Genomic DNA, 26,713 nt, shown 5'->3' on the forward strand with positions numbered 1-26,713 from the left:
GTATTACGGTGATCGGTTTGGGAAACCGATCTCCGTGGGTTTGTTCGTGGGTTGTGGATTTAGTGGTTATTAGTTGTGGGTTAGACAGTGACCCGGTGGACCTTCCTTAGGTCCAGTTGACATTCTTTCGCAGTCAGGAGGCAGGCGCGACGTCCTTATAGGTGGGTACTTCGATCCGACGTCGGTATAGTGGTGCACGCTTGGTGATGGTTTCTTACCCTTACTCTTCTATTATTACAATTGCATAGTATATAGTGAGTCTTGCACCTATGTTATACCATTATACTCTGCTCGTTGTTTACACGCTTAGTATCCTGAGTAGGAGTAGAGTAGTTTGTCTGTATATGATACTATGTTTCCATATTGCTCTACTTGCCTGTTTTACATATCATGTATTCTGTCTAGAGTAGAGCGGTTTCGTGACTATCTGTGAGATGGTGACCTAGTCGGTCAGTGCATTATATCTATACTTGTGACATGATTGGTCGAGTTTCATATCCTATACTTGTGACATGATTGGTCGAGTTTCATATCCTATACTTGTGATACGATTGGTCGAGTTTCATATCCTATACTTGTGACATGATTGGTCGAGTTTCATATCCTATACTTGTGACATGGTTGGTCGAGTTCATATCCTATACTTGTGACCTGGTTGGTTGATTTGGTTACATGATGACCCATATGGTCAGTGTGCCCTGAGTGGGCAGGATTGTCGGCTGGTTGCCGACAGTTGGCTATTGAGCATTCTGCATCGATCGCCACTGCTCGCACGCATTTCACGAACACCAGCGGTCTGATCCACCGCAAGAGGGTGTTCTTTTCCGGAAAAGTGGTTGCTTGTGTCAACCCGTGAGCCCTAGTGTGGTTATATGCTTACAGCCTGAGGTGTTGGGTACCAATATGACTTGTTTCTGTTTAGAGCAGATGTGGCATGGGCCTGAGGTGTTGGGTACCAATACGGCCAGTACAGATTGGGTATATTTGGTCTATACGTTCGGTTGACGCATATGTCTATAGTAGCAGTTGTTGTATGCATACTTACAATTCTTTCTATATATTTGTCTTGCTACTATAGTTTGATACCCAGGTATGCTTTATATTCTTCGTTACAGTAGCAGTAGTCGTTCTTATACATTATGTTCATGTATTATTGTTGCTACTGTATTTAGTATATCTGCCCTTGTTGTTAGTTATCTCTTCCTGATCCGGTGAGTACTCCTCGCCTTCTTCGGCTTGCGGTACCCACTGGGAGGGGAGACATGTTTACATGTTCTCACCTCCCCCACCATTTTTCAGGTATCGTGGGCGATGAGTAGTGGGACGAGACGTGAGGTACGCGTGTAGCGGTCGATAGAGCTTTCGACCCGGGTTAATTCGGTTTACTTTCTTACCCTTCTTATTTTGGCTGATGAATAGTTTAGTTGGTTTATGTGGTTCAGTGTTTATTTACATTTGAAAATGTGGATTTCTGGATTTTGTAAAATAAAAGGTTTTCTACCCCTCGTGGTAGCGTTTTTAAAAGAATAAAGGATTCTGTGTAGGAAACAGCTTTCAAAAGATTTTTGTGGATTTCTGATTAAACCTTGAATGTAAAACTGTGATGTGAATGGTGATTGTATGAATGTATAGTTATCCTTATATTCATCTGGTTGTGGTTGTATCCTGGTTGTTTTGTGTATTTGATCGACGCCGTGCAAATACAGGGGAGACTCTGTCCGTGTGAATAGTGGATTCCCTGTATTTGTGGCGGATCTGGCATACCCTGGGGTCAGGTTTTCAAAAAAAAAATTCAGACGCTTTTCCGCTTTGTTTTAAACTGAAAAGGGACCCCGGGGCGTGACAGATTAAAGTGGTATCAGAGCGAGGTTACAACCACAACACCATTCACAGGTTATTTTTGAAAAGTAAATGAAACTGAACCATTGGTTAGGTTGACCAATAGGAAGACCACGGTGTATAGGCACGTGAGTGCGGGGTTTGGACTTGTGTCCTGGGTTGCATTCGAGTTTGGTAAATTCGAAGTGCATGGTGTTTCTGTACGTGTTACGGTTCGCACAAGCTGGTGTCTATGTTGGGAGTAGTGGCGGTGTACTTTTTTGGACATCGAGTGGTGGGACGGTATTCCCCAGGTGTTGCCACTCCTGTCAGGTGAAGCCTTGAAAGGCCAGTGACTTACGGGTCTAGGCGAGTGTCATAACTGCCGACGCCCAGGCCAGTCTCTNGTGACATGATTGGTCGAGTTTCATATCCTATACTTGTGACATGGTTGGTCGAGTTCATATCCTATACTTGTGACCTGGTTGGTTGATTTGGTTACATGATGACCCATATGGTCAGTGTGCCCTGAGTGGGCAGGATTGTCGGCTGGTTGCCGACAGTTGGCTATTGAGCATTCTGCATCGATCGCCACTGCTCGCACGCATTTCACGAACACCAGCGGTCTGATCCACCGCAAGAGGGTGTTCTTTTCCGGAAAAGTGGTTGCTTGTGTCAACCCGTGAGCCCTAGTGTGGTTATATGCTTACAGCCTGAGGTGTTGGGTACCAATATGACTTGTTTCTGTTTAGAGCAGATGTGGCATGGGCCTGAGGTGTTGGGTACCAATACGGCCAGTACAGATTGGGTATATTTGGTCTATACGTTCGGTTGACGCATATGTCTATAGTAGCAGTTGTTGTATGCATACTTACAATTCTTTCTATATATTTGTCTTGCTACTATAGTTTGATACCCAGGTATGCTTTATATTCTTCGTTACAGTAGCAGTAGTCGTTCTTATACATTATGTTCATGTATTATTGTTGCTACTGTATTTAGTATATCTGCCCTTGTTGTTAGTTATCTCTTCCTGATCCGGTGAGTACTCCTCGCCTTCTTCGGCTTGCGGTACCCACTGGGAGGGGAGACATGTTTACATGTTCTCACCTCCCCCACCATTTTTCAGGTATTGCAGGAGATGAGTATTGGGATGAGATGTAAGGTACGTTCGTAGCGGTCGATAGAGCTTCCGACCCAGGTTATTCGGTTTAGTTTCTACCCTTACTATTCTGTTGATATAGCTTAGATAGTTAAATGGTTCAGTATTTTTATTATATTTGAATATGTGGATTTTCATGAATGTAATAAAAGGATTTTTGAATTTCGTAAAATGGAAAGCTTTTCTACCCCTCGTGGTAGCGTTTTTAAATATAAAAGTTTCTGTGTAAGGAACAGTTTTCAAAAGATTTTCTGTGGAATTATGTTTAGACATCGAATGCAAATCTGTGATGTGAATGATGAATCTATGAATGTATAGTTATCTCTATATTCGTTTAGTTGTGGTTGTATCCTGTTTGTACTGTTGTACTTGTGCGACGCCGTGCAAATACAGGGGAGACTCTGTCCGTGTGAACAGTGGATTTCCTGTATTTGTGGCGGATCTGGCATTCCCTGGGGTTAGGTTTTTAAAAAAAAAAATTTCAAACGCTTTTCCGCTATGTTTTAAACTAAAAGAACCCCGGGGCGTGACATGAAGACTGCAAACAGCACTTTTGAAGACTTTCCCTTAAGAACTTCTCTCTTAAGCATCAATATGAAAAATTAAGAAGGAGAAAGGATTGAATATGTTTCCCTTGAAGCCTTCAAACATCTCCTATTTATAGGAGGTGAATGGTTACGATGAAAGGACACAACTTTTAAAGTTATATCCTTTCACAAAAGGACACGTCCTTTCACAAATAAAGAAAAGACATACTCTTTCACAAAAGGTTCATATCTCTTCGTGAAAAAACATATCTCTTCGTGAAAAGACAGATCTTTTATGAAGAGACGAATCCTTTCATAAGAATAACTACTTTATGAACAGACGCAACTATTCACCAATCTCACTTCCGCTATTACAATCTACACTAACAGGTTTTACATATAGGCCCCCCTAACAATTACAACTCACAGTTTAGTCCAGTTCAGAGTCTGATACTTTTCGCCGGGACTCTTCTGAATGTCCGTTTGCGTTCAAATTTGATGGTCAAACTCGGTTAAAATCAAGAAGAAGAACATGATCTTAACTTTTCAGTTTTGAACTATATTTTGTCAGCAAAAAGTCTACCGACTAGAATCGCTAGCAGATAGCAGTCAGATTTTGTTTTTCACTTTCCGGGTGTCGGAATAATATGAAATTTTAAATCTAACCTCAGAAAAATAATTCCGACATATTCTCAAATCTTTATAATTTTCTAACACTGTAAATTTTCTGTTAAAAGATTAGCCCCCATTTCTTACAAAAAATTCTAAATTTTCTGTTTCCATTCTAATTTTAGCACAAGTCATTTTCGACTTATATTTTACTTCTTTAAGTCCAATAAAAATAGTATCTTACACTATTTTTATTTACATTTACTTTCATATTAAAAATCCGGTACATTACAACTAATCTTGCAGATTCTAGCGCGAGCGAGGCGGTCGAGGATCGCGGCAAGGGCATCGCGCCCTGGGTAGTGGGCTTCCCCGAGTTTAGTTTATACCCAGTTTACTTTCATCTTTTGTATACGATGAAAAGTGTAATGTAAATGAAAGATGATGTATGTATTTAAAGGACGTAATGTAAATTGGTAAATGAATGTAATAAAGTATCAAACTTTGTATTTTGTTTAGAGTTTGCAAGATACAATGAATATATGCATAGTTAGTTTACTTTCACTTGTGCTTGTTGCTTGCCCTCGTGCAAGCCATATATAATGAAATTAATCATGGGCTAATTCTTTATCCATGATAGTTGTTGTTCTTGTTGAGCCTTGGGCGGACAGGAAAGGTTCTGTTCATTCGGCGTCTATTGGACGTGCCCGAACCAACGAAATTGGCGGTCGTGGGGCTTTGACACTATAGCCCATATTATATGTTGATATGATATTAGTATATCATTCCTGTTTTTCTTACGAAACGACGACTAGGACTAGAACGTTCTTATTATTACATAAGAATATGTAACATTAAGAATATATATGTCATACACCTTACTGGGATTGTAGTTTAATTGGTCAAAGCATCGCCCTGTCAAGACGGAAGCTGCGGGTTCCAGCCCCGTCAATCCTGAACTACGATCCAGTGAATTCATCAATTCATCTCTCTCTTTCACGGAAGAGGGTACAGGAAGCAAGATCTAATCCCCAGCTGGGATCCTTATTGCTTTTGTTTTTTTATTTCACATTTATCATCACACAAACACTGATACGGAAATTTCAAATCTTTTCACTACTCTCGATTGATAAAGGAGAGACATATCAAATGTACATTAGTACAATCGGTGGTATTACTATATTCAATATTTTAAGAGATACCATCCTATTGTCACTTTCTTTTTCGATTGTTCTTGATCTATGAAATGGAGTAGAGTGATCCTATTTTACCAGGAGTACATACACAAATTGTATTCGTTTATTGTATGATGGACAATGAACCCAACATAATTACCTCGATAGAGTACTTTTCCCGTTAAACCACACCTTTTCTAGCTTTGACTTTGTTTGTGTATTCTCAATGACTAATTGTAAATAACCTATTTTATTCTCATTCAAATTGCAGACATCATTTTTGATGTATGCGTTCCAGTACAAATAAATACAAGAAAGAGGATACTAATAAAATAAAAGAAAAGACCAACCCTTTTCAGAAAGAGTCAATTTCTTTTTTATCATAAAGTTTCTCTTTCTGATCTTTCTAAGGATCTAGTTCATGATACTTAATTAAGTAAAGTATCATGAAAAGCAAACAAAAAAGTTTAGCTCTTTTTTCTTATTAGAAGATTGATTATCCGCTTTTGGCAGCAAAATAATTATTGGTTACTAGTAATTCGTGTCGCTCTCAAATGTTTTTTCAAAATGTAATGACTAGAAGAGCGACTGATAATAATGATCCGCATAAAAGAGCTGCATAGCTCAATAACATCATACTCATGTGCATCATTATCCACTGAAATTGTAGAGCAAGTACTAATATTGCATATTGATACATTTCAATTGAAAGACCCAACATGACAAAACGTTGAGTAGAAATGGTACTTGGTACAATTGTTGTGCCTAAATTATTTTGAAGGTCACGTATCTTAGGAATCATATGAATAATGAAGAAACTGCATGAAAGGAAGATTAATGACTCGTATAAATTACTTAATGGAAAATGTCCCGAAGAAATCCAACGAGAAACTAATAATCCTGTTATAGAGAAAAAAGTAGCTATCATCCCTTTTTTGACCAACCACATAATCCTACAATTTTGTGGACTAATAAGGTCATCATATGAATCGTACTCACAATTGAAATGATCAAAAAAGAGATATGAGTTAATATATATTATATGGACACGAGAACACCAAATTGACGTCAACACAAGAAACCACACTAAGACTCGGCACAAGTTGCCAAAAAAGCACTTTTTATTTCGTTATAATAAAAATAATATGCCTATATACAAAAGAATTGCTCAAATCTCGGAAGGGAATGAGCATCACACTTTTATCGTGAACCAAAACTGTTTTTGTAATTTATATAGGACATTAGCATGCTAAAATATGTAAAGAACGAGTAGTATTCTGATCAAGTCAACCAGCTGCCATTCAATTAGAGTACAACTTCCAAACTTTCAGCTCGCCGGCTCCATCTCCAGTAAAAAAGAGACCACCAGGGCCGATCTCTAAAATCCTCACTTCCTCCTTGGAAAAAATCCTCCCTCTTTCATTGAATCTGAGAAATATAGTGTACACAGTAAAAAACAGGGAAACAACAATTCATTGGATAATCCAATGCAAGAATAAGATAATTTAGTTATACGACACACTTACGATGGTAGGTCGTAGACACGCACAACATTGTCGTTGCATGAGCACATGAGCACCGGACTGGCTTTAGCATCATTCATTCCGTGCAGCACAAGCACTCCCTGCAACAACCAACAATAGATGACATCAATGAAAGTATGGTTAGGCAGAGCTTAAGGACATAGCTTGCATGAGAGCGCGTCATATAATATCATCAGTTCAACACTGTAATTATATGGTTCCATCAAGTAAAATAAGCAAAATAACCACTTGAGTCATAGATTAAATGGAAATCTCCACCAGTATAACACCAGGAAATTGGTCTAAGCACACTATCTACATTACAAAATATACATTATTGAAGAAAAGATCCAAAGTAAAAGAGCAATTTGCTAGCTGAATAAGGCCACAAAGCAATACCAAAATGATTGATGTCAGTATACAGTAATAAGATAAAGTTCCAATCTAAGAGCAACATGCAAAGTTGTCATCAAAGAGCACAAGACAATCACAAAAATTAGGAAATACAAATTTAGCATTTGTGGTCTTGTAATTGAAGAGGCCAAGAAAGACGAACAAGATTCAGAATTTTTTAGGACACCACATGCGAAAAGTAACCACTAGAATTATAAGCAGCCTGCTGAAAAGCAAGACTACTTATACTTATAGGTAGGCTAAGCAAAGCTCTTACATGCTCTTCCTTGTGGGTATACTCTACTTCTATCCCATTTTTTTCTGTAGCTGCCCAGACCTGCAAAAGAACAAGCAGTGAGAACACACATTAAAAAGGGTAATTCAAATGAGATGTGTTCAAAGTACAAAAAAATCGTACCTTCACCGTTCCATCCAAGGAACAAGAGAACAGAAACTGATCCCAGCATAACAGTGACATAACAACCGATTCATGGCCTGTAAGGGTGTGCGTGCACTGGAAAGTTGCAAGGTCCCAAACCTGAAAGAAAATCCTAAAAGTTAGATCATCTCAATTCGTTTGATAATAGTAAAACAAAGAACTCAAAATATAGACTAAAAACCCACATTCTATGTAAATGCTACAATTTACAAGAGATCCAGAATCTAAGGCCCAGATGAAATAAACTAGTGGGAATTTTTCACACATCTTTGCAGTCAAGAATTATCAAAAAAACTCAATATTTATAATGTTAGTCCTGTCTCACACTTGCATAGAGCTTCAATTGATTATATAATGTGAAATTCAACTCTAGTGAAGCCTTGGATGCTAGCTTTGTAGATGAAAAAGTTTTAACAGGACAACCTACATAAAAAAACTTTCCTCTTGTGCCAAGCAATCTAAGGCACATTCTATGTAAATGCTACCATTTACAAAAGATCCAGAATCTAAGGCACATATAAAATAAACTAGTGAGAATTTTCGGAGATCTTTCCAGTCAAGAACTTACTAAAACCTTAATATTTATAATGTTAGTCCTATCTACACTTGTAGAGAGCTTCAATTGATTATAGACTAGAAAATTCAAATCTGGTGAAGCCTTGGATGTTAGCGTTGTTGATAAAAGAGTTTAACCGAACAATATACAAAAAAACTTTCCTCGTGCCAAGCAATCCAATCTTAAAACAGCTGATATTATAGGAGCTTACAAAGTTGTGAAATTTAGTACTGGATCTGGATGTGAAGAGTCGAATCAACAGAAACCATTTCCCAAACATCAATTGGTCATAAAATGATTCTATACATAGACAAGTCTTGACGACCAAGAAAAATATCAACCAAGACCTATTATTTGAAAGGTAAAAAAAGGCTGATGACTGAATTAATTTCAAGATTTGAAGATCTGAAACATGTCACTCTAGATGTGTTATTTACCTACATATGAAATCGACAGCATATAAACTAAATAAGATAAATGTATTGCAAGTTGAAACGAATTCGCACACATGATTCATAGGGCCATTAAGGAATATCAGAAGGTAAATACTGCTTCAGCATAAAAGGATATAATTATTCATGATCAATTCTATTCAGCATAACTTCCTAGGATTTTTTAAGCACATACGCAAGCAAGCATCTTTTGGTTTGGAGGATTGATGGGATTATTCTGACTTACCCTAATTGTACAGTCCATTGAACCAGAGTAGAGCCGGTGTGCTCCTACAATGAATGAGAATACAGCTTTTTTATGCCCACGAAGTGTGGCAGCTGGCTTAAAGCAGCACTTATCTGATTAGGCTTCCAAGCCCAAATACTTCCATCCTGCAGCAACATAACACAATTCACAGAAATTTTGAATTAGATTTATACTCCATCACATAGAAACATCATTGTGCCCAAAAAAAAAAAAGGAAAAAGGAAAAAAAAAGGCCAAACAAAGCGACAGGTTTGTAAGCATAACCAATTATAAGATTGTAAAGAAAATTACCTCTGTCCCAGCAAAGAGTGTGTTGTTGCCTACTATCAAGGCATAGACCTGACCCTTGGGTCCTTCAAGGGTTACATCAATGGATGCTTGCAAGTTCCAAGCCTGCGCATTTGCAAAAAGATAGATATAACTAAAATAAATCATAGAGGACAAATTTTCTTGATCATGCGCGTTTAACAGATTTACAAGTAAAAGAATCTACAACTCTCACCTTAAAAGCATTAGGGACCCCAACAAGAACCCCTGCCCCTCACTGATGATGCAACCGACTTCACCTTCCATGGTAACAACTTGGACACACTGCAGAAAACAGATTATCTATTCATCAAAGGGAACAACAAAATCTCAGTTGGTCAGAGATAGGACTGTCAAAAACCAAAAGCTAACCTGTCTTGTCCAACAGTCCCAGATTTTGACAGTCTTGTCGTTGCTCCCAGAAAACAGCTTCCCATACCCAGACACCATTGTAATACCTGTAACAGCCTGCAAAAATTAGCTTATCAGATACAACAACAACAACGAGAAAGAAAGAAAGCAGCAGAACTGAGGAATTTCTAAGATTGAAGCCATTGAATGTTACCTTGCTGTGTCCCCCAAGACAGGCCAACAAGGAGAAGCTATCACTAATACACCAAGAATGTTTGTCCCGGCAACTCTCACCATTGCTACAATTCCCAGAGATGAAGTTTTTGCAGATCACTTCTCTAGTGTTGCCACATAGACGAGCTTCTCCCTCATTAATTTCCTTAGAATCCTTATTGGTAGCCACAGCGGGGGCCTTTGCATTGCTCCCAAGGTTGCTATCACAGACATCCTCCACAGAACAACCATAGTGATTCAGGGGCACAGCTTGGGGCTTCGCATTGCATTGTTGATTTATCTTGCAGATTCCTTTTGAAGAAGGGACGTTTGGTTTACTGTTGGCATTAGGTTTTATTTCCCCAGAACCACCCTTTCTGGTGGCCACAGTACAGGTCTTCCCATTTACTTCTACATTCCTATCGCAGGCTACCTTCGGAGTAGAAACAGAACGATCCACGGCCACAGCGGGGCACTTCATCATGCAGACTCTTTTCGGGGAGGGGGCAGAGGGTTTAGGGCCTGCACTAGGGTTTCTCCAGACACGGCCCGTACCCTGGTGGCTCTTCTCGACAGGAGGCACCAAATGATCAGGCCCGACAGAGTGCTTCCGCATAGACCCGACATTTGGATGCTGGGGCACTCCGTGAAGGAAAGGGCACGGGTGGCGGGTGCAGCGCCCGGCCTTCCAGTAGAAGCAGACCTTGATGGTGCTGGAACCATTAGTCAACGGTACCGTCCCTCAGGCGCTTTTCTTGAATCCGTAGCGCTTAGCTTCTATAGATCCATCCGAATAATAAAAGAAGACGACCATCAGAATCAGCCGAAACATATGATCCAAAACCCTCATCTTGAGCCTTCTTCCAGGTTGTAGACAGGGCGTACGCGAAGAAGATCATCAAAATCAGACGAAATAAAAAAAAAAATCAAAACCCTAACGTTCCAACATCCTCTCGGTAAAGACGAAACCCTTGGCTTCAAGCTTCTTCTGGGATGTAGAAAAGGCAGTTACGAAGAAGATCACCAAAACTATAGATCCAAAACCCGAATCTTGCAACTTCGTCTAGGTAGAAACGAAACATAATTCCCAAAACCCTTGGCTTTAACCTTCTTCTGGATGTAGGAAATGCGGATAAGAAGAAGATCACCAAAATCAGACGAAACATCGATCAAAAAACCTAATCTTGCAACTTTCTCTAGGTAGAAACGAAACATAATTCCAAAAACCCTAAGTTTGGACCTTCTTCTGGGAAATGCGTAGGGCGAAGACGAAGAAGATGATCAAAATGAGATAAAACATAAATCCAAAACCATAGTTTTCCAACATCTCCTTGGATACGAGACAGTGTGGCCCCGATTTGCAAATCCGTAGAAGTTAAAGAGCAAGAATCGATTCCAGAAAAAATTCTAACTCTGCAACTTCGGGGCATTCGAATTTCAAACCCTAAATTTGGCGACTTGTGCGGAGAAGGAGAAAGGCGAAGAAGAACGAGAGATCGCCGCGGGTTCAAACCTGAGCGCTCCGAGGGATTCACCATAGCCATGGTCGCCATGCGAGGAGCTCTCAAGCGCTTTCTCTCTCTATCGATTAGGGTGTGTTTGGATCCTTTTAAAACTACCCTGAAAATTTTTGACGTTTGGTGGTTACTCGTAAAAATTACAAATTCGACGGAAAGGAGACGAGAGCGGAACACGAAAGCATAAAACGCGGCGTTTGGGGGAGTTTCATCACGCGGTCCACGAGGTTCACTCCACCTCGTGGACCGCGTGAGAGAGGTCCACGATGGATCTCTGTGTGGTCCTCTCTCCTCTTCTATTATGTGTGTGTACATACATATTGTAATGCAAATACACATACCAAAAATTTTAAAATTTGAATCAAAATTTGAATGAAAATTTTAATACCTTTTAATTTAAGATACATATTTAAATTTTGAGTTCCTCTGAATTCGATAAAAATACAAAAATATTCAATGTAAAAAATTATTCAATATAAAAATAAATTAAAACTTTGAATTTAAGATGAAATAAAAGTTTAAAATCAAATAAAGATTAAAAAAATAAATCTATTTTTCTTATTAGAAAATATCTATCATGTCCTACCTCAAATTTCAATGATTGCTGTCGACTATATATATAATTATAATTATAATTATATAGTTCTACTATTTTTTAATATACATTTAATATTTTTGTATATTATTTGAATTCTGACGTACCAATTTGTCCGAACTTAAAAAAAATTAAGTATATGTTTTAAACTAAAAGTACCGAAAATTCTAATTCATATTTAATTTAAAATTTATTTTTTATCCACTTTACTTAAAATTTCTTAATTGTTAATTTAAATTTGATATCCCAAAAAAAAAAAAATGTAATCCACAATTTAAACTCAGAATTTTAATTTTAACTTAAAAATTTTATAAATTCAAATATAAATCTTATAACTAAATTTGTTTGTGCAAGAAAAAAGAGAAATAAAAAATTTTATTTTCGCCAAAAAGTGGGTCTATCAATAGACCCAAATTCAAAATATGCAATCATATTTACTAATTAATTTAGATTTAAACATAAAATTTATATAAAATAAAATCTAAATTTGTATTTTAAATTTAAATAGTCAATGGTAGCATGAGTCTATTTTTCAAATAATATATTTTCTAAATTTGATTAGTTTCCATTTATTTTTAGTTTGTTAATTATGATTATTCATTTATGTTTAAAATATGTAGGAAATATTCTTTTTGTAGTATCCCTGGTGTTTTGCAGCCGTGAGATTTCAGCATCTGAGGCTTGTCGACACATCTGGAGAGTGTCAAAACAAGTTCGAGTCGTTTTGACGTGAAATGGACCCAAAAGGGACTCAGTGTGACGCGAGAGCAGGATTTTAGCACTGAAATCTGCAAATTGCATGTTTTCAGCATTGCGTACCGGTACCACACAGGGGCATACCGGTACCCCAACGTATTCTACGAACTGCTGCTCTCGGGTTGCAAAATCTGATGCTGGGTATCGGTACGGCATCGGCCTGGTACCGGTACTCCATGGTAGTAGGTGAGGGGCCTTTTGGTCTTTTGATGCCTCGTTGTTATCACCTTCTCCTCCACCGCTTATATAGAATAGAGAGGCTGAGAGGGAGAGTTTTGTTTGCTATTTCTTCTCTCTCTCTAAGGTGGAGCCGTACGCATGGTGGAGGCCACGGCTTGAGCTCGGTTCGACGTCGACTTTGCGCCGAGGAGCCGTTTGAGCACGCGAGCGTCGTAGTTGCATCGTTAGGAGGCCGGGCGAGCGCATGGTTCCTTTCTGTCGACTTCTCGCCGGAGTTGGATTAGCTCTTTGAGGTGGGTTGAAATTTACCAAAATCGTCGGTTTTCCTCCTAAGCCGGAGTTGACAGCATGTATTTTTGTTTCGGATATCATGTTTAGTAGCTCGATTCGTCGATTTGCATTATTCTTAAATGAAATCTGAATTGGAGCTTTGAATGCTAGTTTTATTATATATGTTGCACTTGGATTTGACTTAAGAGAAAACTATAAGTTCTACACTATCATTTTCTGAAAACTAACAGATTTAGCTTTAGGAGCTGTAATTAGTTTGTATTGCCGCAGTTTGTACGCGGTGGATATACAGAATAGTGTAGAATGAATTTACGCTCGTGCTAGGATGCCGAATTTTTTTTTTACAGTAGTGTATAGACTGTTCCGGACTGTCGGGTGCCGTCGCAGTTGACGGTGGATCCAGATTTCTGTATTTTATATCAGATTGTGTCGAGGGCACGTGAGTTATAGTTATTAGACCAGTTAGACCCTTCTGCTTTGACTATAGCCTGTAAGAGTCTGATTGAACTCGGCAGAGATACGCTTGCATACTCGGTTGAGTAGCGCCCACGAGTGCCACTCCGGAGTCGGGTTTTGTGCTTTTGCGTTGTTGTCGTTGTGTCCTAGTTGGATTCGCTCTCCACTGACCACCCAGTGTGGTGATAGTAGTATAGCTTCGACGGGCGGGACGGATGTGTTCACAGTCCCTAGTGAGATTAGGTAAGAGATTGTATTTTTCTACAGATAGTTAGTATTAGATCGTGATAGTATAGTGGCATATAGCTGTAGAATTGTTTCAGCTTTCTTTACTATCCTTGAGCATACTTCTGTAGACTTAGTGGGTAAGTTGTTGAGGTCGGTAACGGTACCCACTGAAGACTACTTTTTGCAGTAGTTTCTTCTTCGACTGCTGCTGTTGCTGATCCTGATCGTGGAAAAGGAGTCGCGAGCTAGATTCCTTCCAGTTTTGTTGTTGCTTTAGAGGAGTACNTCATACCCAGTTGTTGACTCCTTTTTGCAGAGTTTTCTTCTTCGACTGCTGCTGTTGCTGATCCTGATCGTGGAAAAGGAGTCGCGAGCTAGATTCCTTCCAGTTTTGTTGTTGCTTTAGAGGAGTACCAGCTACAGGTAGTTTTGAGTTTTTGGGTCATATACATACTAATGTTTAATCCTCGTTGGAGCGAGTGATGTTGTATCGAGAGGCTATGTATGTATAGTAAACCCTATATTTATTTATTTATGTTTACCGTTTTGTTAGCAGCTCTATACTACTGGTTGTAATTTTGTATGATTACAGGTATAGGTACAACTCTCGCTTTGTATACAGAAAAATTTTCTTTGTATACGACGGATTTGTCGGTGTGCCCGAAAAAACGAGTAATCCAGGGCGTGATACTTTTGTTCAATCTAAGGTTTTGCCTATCGATTTCTATCAATTTTTATATATAGTAAAGATATAGATATAGATTAATATATAGTATAAATATTTGAAATTAATGTTGAAAATGTTTAGTAAAAAAGAAACGGCTATATATTTTAAAAAATATTAATTCAATTATGAGTTTAAAATATGATATAAAAATATTTAATAAAAAGAGAAAGGTTATACATTAGAGAATTTAAATATATATTTAAAATTAAATGTTAATTTGAGTGTGTTTCAATTATGACATAAAAATATTTAATAAAAAAGGAAAGGTTATCTATTAGGTAAGAAGCTAAAATAAAGGGGCAATTGCTTATATACCCCCGAAAAATTTTCGACTTGCTGATTTACCTCTCTTAGAAGGCTAATATTGAAAATACTGTTTCTACGTTCCAACCTATTTCAAATATATTATTAGAGTTAAATTCTGTTAATGGACTATTAAAAATAGATGTTATCTATGTGAAATTATTATTTTACCCTTTCAAATATACCCTTCCATCATTACCGACTTTTCTTATTTGCCCTTAAGTTAGGAGAATAAAAAATATTTTGATTTTTGGTTTTTTCTACCATCACCAATATTTTTTATTTGCCCCTAAATTAAGGACGAAAGAGGTATTTTGATTTACTCTGGTGAATATTTAACTACCGTTTAACTCAAGTTAACTTAACGGGTAGTAATTGTAAGAATATTTTAGAATAACAGAGGAATATATGAGAAGTATATTAGAAAGAAAAAAAAATAGTGTTAAATGAGATATTTTTAAAGTTTGGAGGGATTTGCCTATATATTTTATTAAATGAAATTACTTAATTTGAATAAAGTCAAACATTGAGGATCTAGGGATGTGAATTCAAACATTGAGAGGATCTAGGGATGTGAATTCAGAAAAGTAATGTTGAGGGGATACATTTTAACCCACCTTCTAGGACTTTCTGTTAAATAATCTAATAAAAATTTTATTTAAAAATAATCTTTTCAAAATTTTTTTGGGCTAATGTTCTTGGTCCTTTAAATGAAAAGACAAAGGACCGTCTGTAGCCGGCATAATAAATTTAAATAAAATCATTTTGTTTAATTTGTGGATTATGTGTGGATTGGTAGATTTTTTGTCAAATTGTTAGTATAGATGTTTTAAAAAAGGACAAAATTTTTTTACCATATCAACACGTCAAAGAAATGATATACATAATTCACTTTCTAGTTACAATCTTAGTGCGATAAAAGATTTATCATTTTTTTAGGGTAAACTTTAAATACCACTTCTATAGTTTCACATTTTTTCTCTTTAATATCCTGTGATTTAAAGTGTATCAAATTAGTGTCTTGTGGTTTCATTTTTATCTTTTCATCAGCTTCTCCGTTAATATTTCATTAAATTACATATAAAAAACTTCAGATATCCCACCTAGATTTATCAAATATCCACTTTAGTACCATTTAGTTTTAACTTTGTCACTGATTTAACGAAAAAAATAGTAAAATCGATAATATAAAGATAAAAATAAAACTACATGATATTAAATTGATACACTTTAAACCATAGGATATTAAAGTGAGAAAATATGAAACCACATAGATGGTATTTGAAATTTTTTTTTTTTTTTACATCTCATATTTACGTTATTTACGATCTTCGCATGATATGAGATTTATCATTTTGTCGGCTCTCATATTTACGTTATTTACAATCTTCGTGCAATAAAAGATTTATCATTTTTACCTCTCAGATTTACTATAATAAAATTATGGAACAACTCCTTATATATATTCATGAAATATTCTACATTTTTTTTTGTTTACAACCCCCCTCCCCTGAAGGCTAATATAAAAAAATATTTTTTAAATATTTTAAATTCATTTAAATATACTCATATAATTAAATTCTATTAATGAACAATTAGTAACAGTCGTTATATCTGTGAAATTATTATTTTGTCCTTTCATATATATCATTTTATTATCGCCAATTTTTTTTATTTATGCATAATTTAGATATAAATTTTTTTTTTTTAACTTTTTGCTTTTTCAAATAATATATCATTTTCTTGTCACTAACTTTTCTTATTTGTTATTAATTTATAAACAAAAGAAATATTTTGTCTTTTTAAAATTCTAATAGAAATTTAATCTAGATTTAGCTCGAGATAATTTAACCGTGACTAACAGTTGGGATATTTTGAATATTAAAATTATATACGAGAAATATATTTGAAATAAAATACATAAAAATTATATAAAATATTTTAGGGAAACTTCAAATACCCCCTGTGGTTTCGCACTTTTTTCACTTTAGTATTCTGTGGTTTAAAGTGTATCAAGTTAGTATCCTGTGGTTTCGCACTTTCTCACTTTAGTACCCTGTGGTTTCAAGTGTATCAAGTTAGTACTATGTGGTTTTATTTTTGTATTAAGTTAGTACCTGTGGTTTCAATTTTCTCTTTTTATTATCTATTTCGGTGTATATAATTTAACAAAATATTGAACCACAGATTACTAGAGTGAGAAAGTGCGAAACCACGGGTACTAACTTGATACACTTGAAACCACAAGGTATTAAAGTGAGAAAGTGCAAAACCACATAGTGCTAACTTGATACACTTTAAACTATAGGGTACTAAAGTGAGAAACTACGAAACCATGTGGGGTATTTGAAGTTTCCCTAATATTATTTTATATGCTTGGAGGGGCACATAGGTACTTCTCTCTGAAAAATTTTATAAGATTATTTTCAAAAATAGCCCTATATTCGTTACCGCTATGGCGCTATTCACGAACCGATAAGAAGGCAGGTCTACGTCAGTGTGAGCGAATATCTCTATCTCTATTTTGTCTCTTCCTCTCTCTCTCTCTCTCTCTCTCTCTGTCTCTCTCCTCTTCCGCTTACACTATATCCGTCTGCATCTCACCGGCATTCCTTCTCTTCCTGTCCAAAACCATACAAAGAAACAGAACCAGAGAGAGTTTGTGAGAGAGAGAGAGAGAGAGAGAGAGAGAGATGGGGAAAGGTGGCGAAGGATTCGAGGGGAAGGAGCAGAACATGGCAGCCTGGCTGGTCTCGATTAACACCCTCAAGATCCAACCCTTCGATCTTCCTCCCCTCGGTATGTCTTCTTCTTCTTCATCACTTCTGCCATCTACTCCTCCCTAGCTAGCCCGGATTTTGAATATGAAAATATTATAAATTACTGTTTTGATTTGGCAGCTCAAAAGCTTTTAGAGTAATCGATTATTTCATAAGATATCTGCGTAGAGGGTTCTGAGTTTAATTCTCATATAAGCTTCTAATTTTATATTCATTCTATTTTTTTTTTTTTTGTATAATTTAACTCGGTGTTTTCGGTCCATCAAAAAAATGTCGAGCGGAGATGTACCGGAGGTGATGAATATAAAAGATGTGGATAAATGTACAAACAACTGCGGAATTTTAGAGCTTTGATAAATATTCCTCTAGAAACCCTCTAAATTTTATCAAATAGTTAAATAGGTCCCTTTCCGAGCAAAAGTTACTAATTAAATAACCATTTTCGGCAATTTCTTATATGTGATCTTGTAAAGCTTTAAAACACAGGGAACCCTTTCTTTCCTATTTTAACCCTATTCTTGAATTCTGATGTTTTATGTTAATCCATGAGGGGAGAAGAAGGAGGGAGGCGGGGGTTGGTTGCATTTTGAAGCTTTACAAGTAGATCTGTAAGATGTGCATCATCACAACTTTGCAATTAGTAACTTTGTGTTTTGAGAAGAAGAACCAATTAAACTATTTGATAAAGTTTAAGGCACGTTCTATACATATTTTCGTAATTGCGTAGGCTTTTAAAAACAAACAGTTATTTCACTTATTCACTGTTCATGATCCTTTCTATCTCATATATACTATACATAATGAATTATCTAGTTTTTTTAAATTGTTTTTTGTTCCGGGTTTTGGTGGCCCTTGTGTTGGTAAGAAGTTGCAGATTCAGTACATGTTGGTGTTCTTGATTTCCTGTGTTAGAAAATAGTCAATCAAGGGTTCTTATGCATCTTGTCTTAAATTATTAACTCTTTTCTGCACAAAATCGAATTTTGTTTAGGCCCTCATGATGTCCGAGTGCGGATGAAAGCTGTGGGCATTTGCGGCAGTGATGTTCACTACCTCAAGGTTCATCTTTCGTCTTTGTACCTTTTTATTCTAAAACCCTCTTTTCTTAATATCAAATTCATCTCATTTTATTGCGGGCTCAAAGAACACTGAGTTTCATTATGAACATAGAAAGCAATAGATTCTCTTCCTGACTTGACATTTCGTCGCCTTGCGTATGTTGTTTCGTCCCAATCACTCCTTTTGAATGTTTGAAATTAATGGGACTGAAAACCGATAATCTTCGATTTCTATGAAATACAGCATATGAGATGTGCCCATTTTATCGTCAAAGAACCGATGGTTATTGGGCATGAATGCGCTGGAGTGATAGAAGAGGTGGGCAGTGAAGTTAAGTCGCTTGTGGTGGGCGATCGTGTTGCATTAGAGCCGGGAATCAGCTGCTGGAGATGCAAACATTGCAAGGGAGGCCGCTATAATCTATGCACTGACATGAAGTTTTTTGCCACTCCCCCTGTTCATGGTTCTCTCGCTAACCAGGTTTTGTTGAAAGATCTTTCTCTTGTCACGTATCATCCTTCTTATTTGCCAGAATCATATTCAGTGTACCAAATATTACCCATATTTAGTCAAATTTAATCACTAGTGCACCTAGTAGTAGATAAATTTGTTTTAGGCTTTTTTTTTTTTCCATATTTTTGTTGTTCAGAGAGAAAAGAAAAAGAGGAATTTGGAATAAGAAATCCTTATCGTCTTTGAAGTCACTGTATGTTAGGTGTGTCTCAAGTTCTCAGATTTGACCCTCTTCATGTTGCATCCGACAATTTAAAGAGAAAAGCAAAGGGAAAATTCTGTTGGAGGCTTGCGGTGGAAGTATGGAGACGGCTTGGGCAAATGTAGATGGGTTTCTTTGTTTGTTGGGTTTTATACACCCTTTCTTCTGATTCTTTTAATGGCTTTTGAGTGACAGTTATTTTTTGTACTCTCCACTTTTGATTGTAGTGAAATCTCACTGTGTCTTCACCTGTGAACATAGCCTTCAAAGCTGAACCATCTAAATAGATTGTGTTCTCTTCTGAACTTCAATTTCTTGATTCTTTTTGGTGTTTGCATCCAACACACTTTAGGATTAGGACCGGGCTACCATAATAGAATATGGAATTGTTGTGGGAAAAGCTATTTCAAACTCCTACCTGCTTTCGTTCCATTATTAACTGGAGGCTTCACTTTAAGCTTTTCTTTCCATAATACTCATACTTTTACATTGGGATTAATGAAATATATCTGTAACTTTATTTTGACAGAACTAGATTAGGATACATGTGACTCTAGCATCAAAGATATGTCAGCAAGTATGAGTTTAAACTTTTTCTTATGTTTACCTAGGTGGTGCATCCTGCTGATTTGTGCTTTAAGCTTCCTGATAATGTGAGTTTGGAAGAAGGTGCAATGTGCGAGCCCCTTAGTGTTGGAATCCATGCCTGTCGCCGAGCGGAGATTGGTCCAGAGAAGAATGTCCTTATCATGGGAGCTGGGCCGATAGGCTTAGTCACAATGCTAGCAGCTCGTGCATTTGGTGCTCCAAGAATCATTATTGTCGATGTAGATGAATATCGTCTTTCAGTTGCAAAATCTCTTGGTGCAGATGATGTTGTTAAAGTCTCTACCAGCATGCAGGTTCCACTACCTATTTTTTCTTATTTTATTGCAGCCCCATTAATTATGGCATTTTCGCCGGCATGATTTTCTGTTTCAACATGTTCTTTCGGTTGTTTAGTTAAACTTTTTAGTTAAATTGCAAGGCAACTATAATTAGCTGTTTTTTCCACTGTTATATTTAAAATATTAAATTCATTGCTCGTCCCTTGTCTTGCTCTCTGTTTCATTTGTTTACACCTTTATTGTAGAAAATCACATTTCTATAACCTGTTTTCTCCATGTTGTACTTCATTTTCATAAATCGAGTTACATTTGAAGAATGTCAAATGGGTTCATGAATTTCTAGAAAATAGACCATGAACGAAGTGTGCGAATTGCCTTAGAGATGTTATAGCTAAGTTAAAAGGAGCGAGCTGAGCATCAAATAATAAGGTTTGAAAGTAAGAGTAATTAATGGTTGTAAGACTTCCATTGCTCAAACAATTGATAATTAACTCTTTTTTTTAATCTTGAGAAAATATGTGATATGTTCTTGTTAACCCAGAAGTAGGGCTGGCAAACGAGCGAGCCGGCTCGCGTTCGACTCGTGTTCGGCTCGATATTCGGCTCGCTCGAGCTCGACTCGAAATTAAATGAGCCAAGCTTGAACAACATAAAAGGCTCGAAATTCATTTCAAGCCGAGCTTGAGTATTACTCTGCTCGTTCGAATTAGGCTCGAAAAGCTCGAAAAAAAAAATATATATATATATATAGGCCGGGGCTACTATACTCTTATGAGTATAGACCCCCTTGTACTCATAAATTTTTAACCGTNATATATATATACATATATATATACATACATATATATATATATACATACATATATATATATATACATACATATATATATATACATACATATATATACATATACATATATATACATATACATATATATACATATACATATACATATATATATATATATATATACATATACATATACATACATATACATATACATATACATATATAGGCCGGGGCTACTATACTCTTATAAGTATAGACCCCCTTATACTCATAAATTTTTAACCGTTGATTGATGGGATGTGGTTAGGATGATGGTGGTCCCCACTTAGAATGATAGTGGTCCCCTAGAGTTGAGTGGGTAGTTGGTTAAATAGTATGATCTAACGGATGAAAATGATTAATGGAATAAATTTAAGGGTCGAAAACTTATGAGTATAAAGGAGCCAATACTCATAAAAGTATAGTAGCTGAACTCTATATATATATATATATAATATTTATAAATATAATGTATTTTAATTATATATAGGCTTTAATTTAATTTCGGCCACTATTGTTGGCCCATAAAATAAACCCAACAAGTACAAACGTACAATTGAGCCCAACTCTAAATTTACATAACACTTTCACTGTTGCACATAACCCTAAAACATGATAACATTCAAATTTTCAAATTCCTACTTTTTTTCCTCTCTCTCTCTCTCTCTTTCTCTCTCTTTCTTAGACCCTCATCGAGTCAGGAAGTCACCCTAGCTCACATTTTTTATAATTATTTTGTATTTTGAATTATTGGACATGTTGCATCAAATTGTAGATAATGTTCTATAAAAATTAAACTATTGATTATATAATGTCGAGAATTTCAATCGGCTCGTTTAGAGCTCGAGCTCAGCTCGACTCGAAATTAGGCTCGCTCGAGCTCGGCTCGAATTAATTTCAAGCTGAGCTTGAGCCTAGATTTAGGCTCGAANTAAAAATTAAACTATTGATTATATAATGTCGAGAATTTCAATCGGCTCGTTTAGAGCTCGAGCTCAGCTCGACTCGAAATTAGGCTCGCTCGAGCTCGGCTCGAATTAATTTCAAGCCGAGCTTGAGCCTAGATTTAGGCTCGAAATTAATTTCAAGCCAAATTTGAGCTGACATAAGCTCGCTCGAGCTCGGCTCGTTTCCACCCCTACCCAGAAGGTCAATCTGTTATCAGTCTTTCCAGAGTGGAATCATGATATTAACACCTATTTACACATACCTCCTGAAGATGAGACCCAGTACGCACCTAGCAGCGACAAATAATTTGAAATATGGCTGAGAAAACCTATTATAAAGTGCCACACTGGGCGACTATGGCACAATTCATGAAGCAGATGGCCTAGAAATGGGTTCTTTTATTGTGCATAGCTGACCTATTGGGAAAAATATTAAAAACGCGTCCTTGATAGTTCACAAATTAATGCATTGTTCAGAAGCTTAATATTTTTGTCATCATATGATGGACGCATTTCAACCCTGATATTAGTTGGCATCTTTCATAATCACGTTAAAGATGCACCGGCACTCAACCAAGGTTTGCAACAGCCAACTATTAATGTTTTGTTTAGGCTTGTTTCGATTTACGAACATTTTGTTCAAGATACTACTTTTGTTTACTTCGTATATGCTGCCTTTATGCCATTTTTTCTTGGCAAATGATGAATCACTCCATAGCTGGAGTGATTCGTCCTGAAAGATCAAAATTATGGTGGCCTTGCAATGGGACTAAAATCAAGCTTTTAATTGCAATCACAAAAGAATATCCCTATAATGCACAAGTTGTCACTTGCTAACTTGTTCTTACATCTAGATAGGCCCTAAGTTCGGCCAAAAGCATCAGATATACTTTCTACTTCAACTAAATCTTCTGCTATCTGCCTTCAGACACATGGATGCAATTCAAATATGATTTGACTTTCCAGCACAGCCTACAGTTTGCATTTTTCAGAGTATGATATACTTTTCTTTAACGCGAATTAGAAAGTGGGATATAGAATGCTAAGTCTTTACTGTTGGTTGTAGAGAATGATGATGTAAGAGTGCCAAATCTTTACAGTTGATGGTTCTAGTTATTTGTCTTCTTTCTCTTGTGGCATTTACAAAATCCTTTTATGTGCTATGTTGTTCACTCCTTGTTCATTTATTTGATATGTAAATAATTATATTATATTTGAAATTGGCTAGAAAGGCAACAAACTCGGGCTTAGGTGTTCGAGAAGAACATCATAAGATCTAAGCAAGAGTTTATATCATTCAACTTTGGTAAAAATGAGAAGGCATATAGTAAAAATTAAGTGAGATTATCATGCTATCCTGCTTCCTTATTTCTCAAAACTACATGAGAGACATTTGATATCATATCATTTTCTGGGAATAACCTATGTGATAAGGCTTAAGGTTCTGGTCCTGTTTTCAATTATTACTGAGGTTTATACTTCTCTTTTTTGGCAATTTCCAAAAAACATAAAAAGAATGAGTACTGTACTCAAATGAAAGCAAAATTAAATCAAATCAATAATTTGCAGTGCATATGGAGATATGGATATGTTGTTTTAGGCAATCCTTTTCATTGTTATGCCGATTTTGGGATGGAACATATAGAAATGGTAAAGTGGGATGAAGCATTTGAAACAGCATAGTATCAAGAACAAGCAGTAGTTCATAATAAAATGGTTCTACTGTTTTAATCCACTTAATTTTCATATGTAGGTATATCTTCATGGAATATTCTTCAAATATGTGATATCACTATTGTCCATTTGTATTTGCCTCCCTCGTTGCTACTGCCCGATAATTTTAGAGAAATTTCAATCAATTGTTTTATTAGATATTTGGTAGTGGCTGCAGGTTATCAAATACATATCTAATTACATGGAACTTTTTCTGATAGATCCTCTTATTTTAGCATTTGACATGAATGAATTCTGTGATCTTAAATTTGTTGAAATGAAATGCACTAGAATGCAATTTGGATTTAAATTATGTTTGTTAGGCGCACACATGTCGGTTTGGGTTAAAATTTTGCGAGAATGGCAGCTGGTAGGATGGTAGTGGGTACAAGTAGCGGTTTTAGCCTAAGCTCATCAACTTGGAGAAACCTGAAACCAATCCAGAGTTACCGGGATTGGAGATGCCCCTCTGAACCATGATCCAGATTGCATGTACAGATTTGTGGTGGGTTCTCGATCCGGATCACAAATAGTGGCGAATCGGAACAGTAGAGAAGTATTCGATTTTTCTAGATTAATTTGTTTAGTTACTTAAAAGAAATGTGCCTTACTATAGAGAATAATACAAAAGAGTTATATTCGTATGGAAAAAAATTGAGGTGGTTTTTAGAGGAAGAGAGAATACCCAATCCGACCTTAATGAAGAAAAAAACTATACTGCAACAAAGGTAAGTTATTGAGTTTCTTATGTATGTCAATCTGTGTTGATGCCCTAAACAAACTACATTCCGGAATAACGTTCTGACTAATCCCAACCCCCTCATACCGTGTTCCTAAGAAACTAGTGAGCCACGTTCCAGTACTTGTACCACACACATGGCATCCTGTTCAAAGTAACATTGTACGAACCTACTTGATTGGTGTTGATCCAAACGGCAAAAAGGATCTGTTTTAACGGAAAAAGATCTAATGCAATAAATCTTCTCTTCCGATCCATGCTGAAGCGGCGCAGCAATTTTATCCTCTTTATACAAACTCAGCAGCATACCAACAATGTTCTGCTTAACTAGTTTCGATGTTATGTATGATGTCGTAGAATGAAAAATTGGAATTTTGACTCATGTCAAATCAGCATCAAACACTCACATTGTACTGAATAATGGATTTGTTTTCATGTTGTTGCAAATTCCTGCTTTCATTTGATTGAAGGAAAAGGACTACTTGATCCCTGAAAATTTTTTGCCAGGAAAAATATCCTCACACATTGTTAAAGCCAATCGAACCCTTTATGTAAAGAATATGCTTTAAAACATGTGTTAGATTAACAGTCTAACAATGAACAGTAAAACAGTTCAATGGTACATATTACTTCGAAATTGACAATACAGAAACAGATTCCATAACTGTGTAATAAGTTGCCACCTATTTTTGTGTTAGTTTCTCATTTCTCCTATTTTGTTCATTGTCTACTTTTTTTTAACCTAGCTTCCTTTCTTTTTTTATTTTATTTTATTTTCACCTACTGCTTTATGTGTTGCAATATATATCAGCTTTTGCCATGGTTAACTTGGAGATCTTCTTTTGTATAGGATGTTGATGAGGATGTTGTTCGTATACAAGAGGTTATGGGTGCTGAAGTTGACGTGAGCTTTGATTGTGCTGGTTTGAGCAAAACTATGTCGACTGCTCTTAGTGCTACTCGTGCTGGTGGTAAAGTTTGCCTAATTGGAATGGGCCACAACGAGATGACTGTTCCCCTTACTTCAGCCGCAGCAAGGTACTAAACTTTCTTTCAGGTTGACCTTCAACTACAGCATGATACTAAACTTTCTTTTATGTGACCTAAAAGTTAAGGTTATGCGGTTAAAGATAAGAACATAGATTCCTATTTGTTACGGCTTCTAGAGCTACATCTCTATTTGGAAAAGCAGAAGCTTCTAGAAAACCAAGTGAAATGAACTTCTGTGCTGAAATTGAAGGCTGCTATTTTGAAAATCATGATGAAAATCTATTAATGCAGCTCTTGTCTAGAAACACTCGCAGAAACTCCAGTCAGGCCAAATAGGCCATAAGGCTATCTGACTCTTTTTTCTTTTTCTTTTTTTTTTTTTTTCTTTTTTTCCCTTCTCTCTCTCTCTCTCACCTTTAGGCAAATTTATCATCTTGAAAATATGAGTTCTGTCGGATTACTAAGATAATAATGTGTTCCTTTTGGATAGGGAGGTTGATATCGTCGGCATCTTTCGCTATAAAGACACTTGGCCTCTATGCCTTGAGTTCCTCCGATCTGGAAAGATTGATGTAAAGCCGCTGATAACTCATAGGTTTGGGTTCTCTCAGAAGGAGGTTGAGGAAGCTTTTGAGGTCAGCGCTCGCGGCAGTGATGCAATCAAAGTTATGTTTAATCTTTAGACTATGAGCTAAGGTGTGCTTAAAGAGTGTAGCAGAGTAAGTCTCCCTTTGATATAGAAATAAGAATAAGTGGGTATCGTGTTAATTATTATCTGGAAACATATGTAACTGAGGAGTGGCTTTTGTTCGAAAGCTGGAACTCTCTTATGGTATGTATTGTGCTCTTCTAGTCCTGTTTGATATTTTACTGGTTTTTCATCTCATAATGATGTTGCTGTTTACCCATGGTCATTGTTTCTGTTATATATAATTTAGGCCCCATTCCAAGAACCTCTCATAGCAAGTTATATATATATATATATATATATATATATATATATATATAGTCTGAAAGCGGGGTTAAATCGCCCCTTTAATATAGCTGCATGCAGGTGATCCAGAATCCTCGACCTGTTGTCAGCGATCGGGATGTGTCCGAACATACATTCTTTTTAAAGTTGTTACTAGGAGTATGATCATGGTGCTTTATTGAAGCTGGTAAGTAGCTTAGCGACATTTGACGTGAGTACCATCTTCTGCAGGACGAAAAAGTCTCTTAATTCCATTT

The 26,713-nt window shown here is 36.4% G+C and overlaps 2 protein-coding genes across 2 annotated transcripts; one reads left to right on the plus strand and one right to left on the minus strand.

Annotated features, from left to right (window-relative positions):
• Window positions 6,385-11,398, minus strand: LOC109727657 (zinc finger CCCH domain-containing protein 48-like). The gene is given in 11 exon segments (XM_020257826.1): window positions 6,385-6,719; window positions 6,818-6,915; window positions 7,485-7,544; window positions 7,626-7,745; window positions 8,881-8,984; window positions 8,987-9,026; window positions 9,193-9,294; window positions 9,404-9,435; window positions 9,438-9,492; window positions 9,580-9,675; window positions 9,773-11,398. Coding segments are annotated over 11 exon segments (1,449 nt in total). The 5' UTR covers window positions 10,388-11,398; the 3' UTR covers window positions 6,385-6,592.
• On the plus strand, window positions 17,391-26,397 carry LOC109727418 (sorbitol dehydrogenase). Its single transcript, XM_020257542.1, has 6 exons — window positions 17,391-17,623; window positions 18,596-18,663; window positions 18,907-19,143; window positions 19,990-20,280; window positions 25,344-25,531; window positions 25,974-26,397. Exons 1-6 carry the CDS (start codon window positions 17,518-17,520, stop codon window positions 26,164-26,166), a joined length of 1,083 nt encoding a protein of 360 aa, XP_020113131.1. The 5' UTR covers window positions 17,391-17,517; the 3' UTR covers window positions 26,167-26,397.

The sequence above is a fragment of the Ananas comosus genome, linkage group 22 (assembly GCF_001540865.1).
Source record: "Ananas comosus cultivar F153 linkage group 22, ASM154086v1, whole genome shotgun sequence".
Lineage (NCBI taxonomy): Eukaryota > Viridiplantae > Streptophyta > Magnoliopsida > Poales > Bromeliaceae > Ananas > Ananas comosus.